We start from the raw sequence: 9,780 nt of genomic DNA, 5'->3' as shown, positions 1-9,780 counted from the left end.
TATAAAGCGATATGCTCTTCTATTTATAAAAGTTTGCCCACACAGACTAAATATGGTAGAAAGTTGTGTGAAACCTAAATCTTTCAAGACAGACACCATGAAATTACAATGGACAACCATCATAAAAATCTGATTTCAGTGGATGGCCAAAATTTTTTTATTTCTGAGGTCCTTAAGTTCTCATTATCATTCAGGAAATTAAACCTCTTTCATTTGGCTTCAGAATCATACACCTGACATCTGAATGGAAGAATCAAATGATTTTTAAACTTCAGTATTTTGGTAAATATCTACAATTAAGTGTTTATTAGAGAACACAAACACAAAATTTGCATCCCCTTTCATTGCTTGTAGGTGAACTGAATTACCTGCAACTTTTGAAATTGATTAGGCTCTTCCTTTTAGTTAAAAGATCATTTAGTGAAGACAGTGAGACAGAAAGCATAGTGTTAATATATTCTACATATATGTCACCATTACTAAAGCATAATAAATCTTCCCACTATTAGCAGTGAATGACATTTAAAATACTTAACCATTGCCACTCAAAATTCTCTGACTCTCTAACCCAGTAATATATAGCAAAATCATCTCTATAAAAATTGCAAATTGACAACCAAAAAATTTAGTACTACATTAATAAGTCAATTTTTTGACATTTCAATGACTCAGTGATAAAATTTTGCATATGTGTTATATTTTTCTGAATGAGCTCTTCCAAATAAAATATTTAATTTACTTAAGACTTAACAACCAGCCTAAAAGACATTTAAATTAAAATTACAATTTAAAAAGTGATGCTAGTTTATCTGCAGAATAGATATACTTTTGAAAGTTATTTTTAATACATCTATTTTCACTGAGACCTTACATATACTGAAATTTGAACTATAATAGCTAAAAAATTAAGATGTATATAATCACTCTACTTTCTTAACTCAAGAAACTTTATGGATTTCCTTAAGTACTGTGAATCTAATTGTTATTATTAGAAAACTGGTCATTCATGTGGAAACCAATGATGTCTGGTCTTCTGATAACAGTAAAAGTTTATTAAATTTCCAGGTTTTTTCATAGAGTGATACTTAGAATAAACAACTAATATACTCAGTTATTTCTGTGTAAAATTTTGTTTTACTGTAGAGAAAGCACAGCAGCAGTGTGTCCACTAATCTTGCAGAGTACTGGAGTGGAACACCCATGTGTATTGACTCACAATTGCTTCTAATTCTAGTTCTAAGTGAATCCAATGTCTTGACCTCAGCAGGCTTTCAGACATGTGTACATAAATCAAACACATAAACAAATGAATAGGATAAATATAAGGAAAAATAATTACAGTTGTATGTTCCAAATTTTGCTTGTGTCATTTTCTCTTATGTCTGTATCTCTTTAATTCTAGAAATTCCAATATCTTGACTTGCTTATGAAAATTAAGACAAATCTACTTCTCTTGCCATTAAAACTTAATAGCCTTCATAAATAATTTAGGAAACAATGCAACCATTTAACAAAGTTCTATGGAAATAACTTTGTTTCTAGTAAATATTTTTTGTTAGTAAAACAGTAAATAGAGATGAACTAACCAAACCTTGGAGACCTTTTAGAAATATCACATCAAATAATCAGAAATTGTTAATCTTGTCCCTTGGGCTAATATCTACTATTTTTTGATGGTAAAGTCTATGAGATATTGGTTTTAGTAACCAAAAATATTAATTATTCATTAAAGCACAACTATCATAAGGATTAATATTTTTAGTTTCATTTTATGCAGCTAATATCTGTACCAAAAATCCTATGACCACATTCCCCCCCAAAATTATAGACATTTAAGCCTGATTTTTTTTAACTCAGAATAAATCTACAGCTTTTCTTTTTTTTGTGGAAACAAAAGCAAAACTTCTTTTCCAAGTAAGATACCTTTTAAATTCAATTTTGAAGTCAAAGTATTTTAAAAATATCTATCTTGGATTAATTTAGCAGCATTTATAAGCAAATATTTTTTACCAGCTGTTGGTCCTTTCTCTGTAGTTAAACAATTTAAAGACAACATAATAACATATAGTATCCATAATTTTTGTGTGTATTTTTATCTTTACATGGCTTTATTTTAAACTCTATTTTTTTATTTTTATTTTTAATTTTTTAGTTTTTGAGACTTTTTTGTGTAATTTTGACTGTCCTGGAACTCACTCTGTAAACCAGGCTATCCTTGAACTCACAGAGATCTATCTGCCTCTGCCTCCCAAGTGTTGGGATTAAAGGTGTATACCACCACACCAAACTACTCTTTTTTTTTATTTTAAAGTCTTATCCTTTTTAAAAAAGATATTTCAAATGTGTATATATATTTAAACATACAGTAAACAGTTTAGAGTTTTTTCCATCTTTTAATTTATCATTTCTGTATATCTCTCTTATTTTGTCCACATAAATGTTTAATTTGCTAAGCAATATAGCTAGGATTAAAGCCTTGGTTTTGATGGCTGGATCTAGCCAATTTTTTAGCTTTTTGATATATCAGCCTCATGGCAGAGGTACTGGCCAAAGCCATGTTTATTGCTACAACTCTATGGCATTTTAAGGTCCCTTCAACCACTAAAAAGCATGTGGTCAGCCTTACATCTACACCATTTAAATGTTTTGTAGCAGGTCCTCTTAAAAGAGCTGCAAGGTTTTGCACCTAATACTGAATTAGGAATCCTCTCTTAAATGAGAGCGCTTGCCTCTAGCAAGCAGAGGCTACCAGAGAAAATATTGTTATCAATAAGCCATTTTAACTCTATTCTTTTCTGTGTAGAATACCTTTCCAAGCTCTCTCAGGCTTTATGTGGATGCAATTGCCCCATGTTGGGCACTTTTCAGTTGATTCTGTTGACTGAGGTATTCTGTTCTACCTGGTCCTGCAAGCCTTTAAGTCCCAAAGAATCACACAGAAGTCTACATTAGCTTTAAACTGATTGACCCTTTAGCTCAGGCTTCTTATTTACTATTTTTGATAACACATTAGCCCTTAATTTTTGTCTGAGTTAGCCATGTGCCTCGGTACCTTTTTTGGGGAGGCAGTCACATCTTGCTTCCTCTGTGGATGGGGTCATGACTGCAGACTGTAGAATTTTTTTGACTCAACATTTCACCATCCTGGCAATTGAACCACATGGACAGCTTTTAAAAAAAATTGTACCTTTTTGAAATTATTCAGGAATATATTCTCAGACAATCCCTCATTTTCCCCTTTTTTGTTCTCTGCCCTTTAATCCACTGTGCTCAGGTATCTGCTCTCAAGTTCTCAAATAGTAGAATCGTGCTTTTTCCAGCAACATGTTTTGTTTTCAGGAATGTTTTATTTTCTATACTATGTTGCCTCAATTTCTACATAAATGCCTGCTTCATTTTTATCAACTATAATAAAACTATGTGTGATTTTGATACAAATATACTTCATCTGCAGTCATTTTAGTAAGATAAGGTTATAATACACTTTTTATTTCCTGTGTGTGTAAAGGAAGGGGATTTTACATAGAAGACAATGACTACAATATATATGGTATAATTTTCACAAAATATTCCTATGAGAGCATGCCTTAATTGTTTTCTACAAGGATCCTAAAGAGAGTAAAGAGGAATGAATATGTTGTACTCTAGAAATACTCCCATGATAGAGAACAAATCCAGCTCCCTAGACCTCTGCTCCTAAACCAGATGTTACAGTCTGGCTTGAGAACAGACACATGTTCCGTAGTCCTCTGCTGAGGAATGGAGATGAGGAGGCTGCTGTATTTCACCAAGAACTTGTTTCTATCTCTTCCTGGACAGTTGATGGACAATGAACAGCAGTAAAGTGGTCTTTGGTTATTTTTTCAAAGATTGTAAGGAAAATAGAATTAAATTTATTTGAAAACATGCATTAGTTTCTTAAAGCAAAATAATCACATAGTTTATATTATCATATTAGTCCTATGGTATGTTATTACAAAATATTAATTGCTTGATGCTTAGATTATAACAATTAAAATTTGTATTTTGGAGATCTAATGATGTATGTAAAATGCTTTAAATATAAATTTAATTATTGAAGTTTATTCCGGATATTAGAAAATTAGACAACGAAATATGTAGTAAAATAGAATAATGAGACTAGAGGATAGTTTACCAGTTAAGGGTACATACTGCTCTTCCATGACAACCAAGTTTGATATCTAGAACCCATGACTGATACTTAACAATATTTTTCTCACACAATACATGCACGTGCACACACACACACACACACACACACACACACATTAATATATATCTTCAAAATGCAAATGATAAAAGATGTGAAATCAATCAAAAACAAGTGTAGAAACAAAATTAAAATATACTCTCTAAAATATGATTTATAAAATATGAATCCTATGTTAAGAATAATAAGGGAAAAAAGAAAATGATCAAAGGACAATTTTGTAAAGATTTTATTTTTCATTTATGTGTACGATGTACTTGTGAGTGGGTTTGTAATGATGAGTGCTGTGCCTTTAGAGGGCAGAAAATGATATCAGATTTTCTGGTACTAAAAGCAAAGACAACAGTTAGTGAACTGATGTAGGCACTACAAGATAGTCTCAGGATGTTTGGCTCAATATTCCCTGGTTTTAACTGCTGAGCCATTTATTCAGAACAACCAAGAGGAATTCTAAAAGGAAGGAAGAAACACAAGACAAAATGCAAACATTTTTCTACCCTTAAGACACTTAAAAAGCAAATATATATTTTAAAGTTAATTTTCAAATTAAACAATATTAGTGTGTTTCTAATTAAAATTCCATATAGAAATAAGTTCCTTCAAAACACAACTAAACATTTTTCTACCCCTAAGACACTTAAAAAGCAAATATATATTCAAAGTTAATTTTCAAATTAAACAGTATCAGTGTGTTTTTAATTAAAATTCCATATAGAAATAAGTTCCTTCAAAACACAACTAAACCGAGTTGGTACTGATTCTGGAATATGCTATATTTGGTTTAAAAGTTCTCTTTTGTTGAGAAATCTCTTTATCAAGCCATAGTTTATTTCCAAAGTTTATAGACGTTTTTAAATAATTTTGTTTTTGTGTAAATTAGTAGGGAAGACTCTGAGTGTGGCTTCAGGTAAGGGAGTTTCTTTATTTACTCACTTTAATATTTGTGGCAGAATTTATGAGCACGTTGGGAGACTTTATTTCTTTATTTACTAACCAATTGATGGCTGACAGGTAATTGAGCCTTAAGTTTTGATGGTGATTTTATTATTTATTTAAAAGACTCAAATGTTTAAACTTTCTTTTAAAGCTGCTAAATTTGCATCATCAGCAAGCATCATGACCATCCTCGATAGTCAAAGTTGTTGCAAATCTAGAATGTTTTAAAGTTGAATGCAAACTACTTTTAGTTATAGATAGATTGGCAATGCAGCCTATTTGGAGGAGCTAGCAGATGCCTCGTTGCTTCTCTAGAAACAGGTGGCATGGTGTCTAATTATCTGAAGTAAATACAGGACCAATGACAAAGAAACTCTACAGGAATTATGCATACTTGGAGTACTCAGACTTTGTTGTTAGCATAATAGTTTGGAATCTCTAGGCACTGCTTTGAAGTCTATTTTATCTCTTTCCTAAATGACCTTATTTTGATCAGTATTTTTACTTTTAAAATAATATGTCAAAGTGTGTGTGTGTGTGTGTGTGTGTGTGTGTGTGTGTGTGTGGAGTGAGAGAGAGAGAGTCTTTATATAAAACTTTATATAAATTAAAGGTTCAGGCTGGGGTGCTGATAGAGGTAAATTATTAAAACCACTTTTAAAGAAAAAATCAACATTCTAAGCAAGCAATGTGTGAATAAATCCAAAGATACAAAGCTGATGATTTCATGTGTTTACTTCAAGAATATAAGACTAAATTAATGTTTAAAAAGTGATGTGGGAGGGCTTTCTGTTTTAATAAAGAAACTGCCTTGGCCAGCCCTTAGGTGGATGGAGTAGACAGAACAGGAAGAAGGAAGTGAGGTAGATGGCTCAGTTAGATGCCACGCCTTTCCTAAGTTAGGCAGACTGCTATGCCTCTCCTCAGGGAGAGAGATGCAATGAAGCCAGCCACCAGGTCAGACATGTTGAATCTTTCCCGGTAAGACACTATTCGTGGTGTTACACAGATTATTCGATATGGGTTAGTCAAGATGTGAGTAAGAGGCTGAAAATAATGGGCCAGGCAGTGTTTAAAAGAATACAATTTGTGTGATGTTATTTCGGGGTATAAGCTAGCCGGTTGGTGGGAGCTGGGCAGGATGAAAAGCAGGCCTGCCCGAAGCTCCTCACTACAAAAAAGCACTTAATGAAATGCATCTTATTAATATTTAAACGAGGCAGAACATAAAATTTATCAATAGTTATGGAAAGAAGTGACCCCTTTGATTGCTCCTTTTTAATAAAAATTTCAGGTGTTTATAAATGAAATAGGACCAATGATCTAGAAAAAGAACTCTTAAGAAATTCTCAGTTGATACTGTATTTAATGTCACCAAGACTTGGGGACTGTGATATCATTTTTTCCAATATTTTATTGTACTAGACAAAAAAATATAATGGATAGAAAGATGATCAATTGAAAAGCAAATGAACCCAGTTGCCCTGGTATCTAAACCACATAAATACTCAACAAAGAGAGATAATTACAGAATAATTTATTATTAACATGGCTGCATACTCAACAAAATACTTGCAAATTGATTCCAAGAGTATATTCAAAAGATAATTCACCATGATCAAGTTGCTTTCATCCCAGAGAAGCAATATGGTTCAATATAACGCACACATGACTCACACATGAGCCACACATGGTACACACGTGACACACACAACATACTCACGATGCACTCATGATGCACACATGATGGGCACATGATGCACACATAACAAACACATGATGAACTCATGACACACATAATAAACACATGGCACACATGACAGACACGCACACTAGAACACACATGGCAAGCACGTGGCAAATGCATGGCACACACGACACACATGACAAACGCATGACATGCATGACAAAACACATGACAAACACAAATAACAAACACTGGTCTAGACATGACCAGACCATTCTCAACCAGACCAGACCAGTCCAGACCAGACTAGAACAGACCAGACCGGACCAGACATGTCCAAACCAGACTTGACCAGACCAGACTGGACCAGACCGGTCTCAACTGTAACAGACTGGACCAGACCAGTCTCAACCAGACCAGACTGGTCCAAACTGGTCTCGACCAGTCTAGACAGGTCTCAACCAGACCTGACTGGTCCAGATTGGACTAGAACAGTCCAGACTGGACCAGACTAGAACAGTCCAGATAGGACCAGACCAGTCTCAACCAGACCAGGCTTGTCCAGACCAGACCAGTCCAGACTGGTCTCGACCAGTCCAGACCGGACCAGACCCATCTCAACCAGACTGGTTGAGACCTGGTTCAGATCTGCCAAGACCAGTCCAGATCAGACCAGACCCGTCTCAACCAGACCAGACTGACCAGACCAGTCTTGACCAGTATCAAACCCCTATATTAAATCTACCATATAACCAAACTGGAAAAAAAAGTACATGATTATATTATTATTCAGAAAAAGCTTGTGACAAAATCCAAGACCCTCTCATTACTAAAGTCCTGGGGAGATTCAGAATACAAGGTCCTACCTAAACAAAATTACACCAATTTATAGCAAGCTTACAGTCAATATCAAATTAAATAGAGGGAAACTCAAAACAACTCCACTAAAATCTGAAATGAGACACAGTTGTGCACTCTCCATATCCATTCAATATAGTACTTAAAGTCTTAGCTAGAGCAATACGCTCCTTCAACAGACAACTGAAGGAGATCAAGTAATACAGCTTGGAAATGAGTAAGTCAAAGTATCATTACTTTCAGATGATAGGATCGTATACATAAATGACCCAAAAATTCCACCAAAGAACTCGAACAACTGATAAATACTTTCATCAAACTTACTGAATACAAGATTAATTAGAAAATTAGAAGCCATTCTATATGCAAATGTCAAAAGAACTGAGAAAGAAATCTGTGGAACCAACCACACCTTACATGATAACCTGAAATACTATAAAATATCTTCAGGAAACTCTAACCAAGCAAGCAAAAGACTTGTATGGTAAAAACTTAAGTCTTTGAAGAAAGTCATTGAGCAGACATCAGAAGATGGAAAGATCTCCCAAGCTCATGAATCGAGAGAATTAATAATGACAACAAAAAGGCCTTCTACCAAAAGCAACCTACATATTTATTACAAGCCCCAGCAAAGTTCCAACACTGTTCTTCCCAGAGCATGAACCGACAATCCTCAACTTCATATGGAAAAAACCAATAAATCTCAGGATAGTTAAAACAATTCTGAATCATAAAAGAAATGGTGGAGGTCTCACCATTCTGAATTTCAAGTTTTCCTACAGAGTTATAGTAGTAAAACCTCATTGGAATAAAACCAGAAATGTTGATCAATGGAAATGAATTGAAAACTGAGACATAAACTGAGACACACCTTTGGAAACCCGATTTTTGGTTAAAGAAGCTAAAGATGCACACTGGAAAAAAGACAGCTTTTTCACAAAATGATGCTGGTTAAACTGGATAAGGGCATATAGAGGTACGCAAATATATCCACACTTAACATCCTGCACAAAACTCATAATTAAGTCAAGTAAAGAGCTCATCTTAAAACCAGATATACTGAAAGTAAAAGAGGAGAAATTGAGGGATAGCCCTGAATGCATTGGCACAACTTTCTAAACAGAATGCTGATAGCACAGGCACTAAGATCAAGAACAAATGGTACCTCAGGGTTTTCACAAGAATGAATCCCTATGTAACTGATGAAGTCAGTGGCAAGTATATTGCTTCAACATAGAACCAATGGGAGCTGGCAGAGGAAGTAGAGGGTCAAAGAGGGATACCTGATCCAAAAGGAGGTACTTGTCTATGAAAACAAGTATGTCAAAGTTTTTCAAAGGTAAACCAGAACTTCCCCCATCACTGAGGTTACAACTTCAACTTCCCTGAGGTTACCACAGCCATCACTCCATCCAGCTGTAAAGGTGGTGCAACGGGCCTAAGACAGTGCAATGTTCCTGAAGGGAAGGAAGAGGAGGAATCATCAAGAGAAACCGAGTTCCTAAGCAGGACTCTTGATAAGGTGTCTCTGGGAGAGAAGGCCTAAAAGCCCAGTGCTTTCCAAAGTTCCTAGACTACCTCTCTACCTGCATTTGATCCGTGGGACTCTGCTGCTATCAACCAGAAAGCCATGAAGAATAAGCACCCAAGGAAGAAGCTGCAGCAATTGGAGCAGCTGCTTCAGAGCATTCAATTTGGGACGGTCAGTCAGCCCTGCAGAGAGCAGCTGGAAAAGCTGGACCAGAGGAAGGCTCAAGAGGAGGAGCTGGACTACTTGGAACTAAGCCTGAAAGGCTTCAGGAATAGGGGAGTGGACTGCAGACCGTGGGGTCCTTTGGGGTCCAGGGAGTATGAAGCACAGCGGTTAGAAAGGGTGACCCCACACTTGCTCACTTCCACCTTCTGTGGCCCAACTCTGTCCTTCAGAGCTGAGGCTCTTCATTTTCTCCCCTTTCTTCTCAGCTCCTATTTTTGGACTTTTCTCCCTCCCATATCCAGTGTTCAAATCTCATTGACCACCCTCAGTACCGCAGAGTCTGATCTGGGTACTAAGTACCCCTATGGTTGA

The 9,780-nt window shown here is 35.3% G+C and overlaps 1 protein-coding gene across 1 annotated transcript; it reads left to right on the top strand.

Moving 5' to 3' along the window:
* The first annotated feature begins 8,895 nt into the window (after positions 1–8,895).
* Pym1 (PYM homolog 1, exon junction complex associated factor) lies at positions 8,896–9,780 on the top strand. Its single transcript, XM_042054690.1, is given in 4 exon segments — positions 8,896–8,945; positions 8,947–9,037; positions 9,039–9,095; positions 9,097–9,780. Coding segments are annotated over 4 exon segments (882 nt in total).

This window comes from Arvicola amphibius, chromosome 1 (assembly GCF_903992535.2).
Source record: "Arvicola amphibius chromosome 1, mArvAmp1.2, whole genome shotgun sequence".
NCBI lineage: Eukaryota > Metazoa > Chordata > Mammalia > Rodentia > Cricetidae > Arvicola > Arvicola amphibius.
This window is presented reverse-complemented; position numbering and strand designations above follow the sequence as displayed.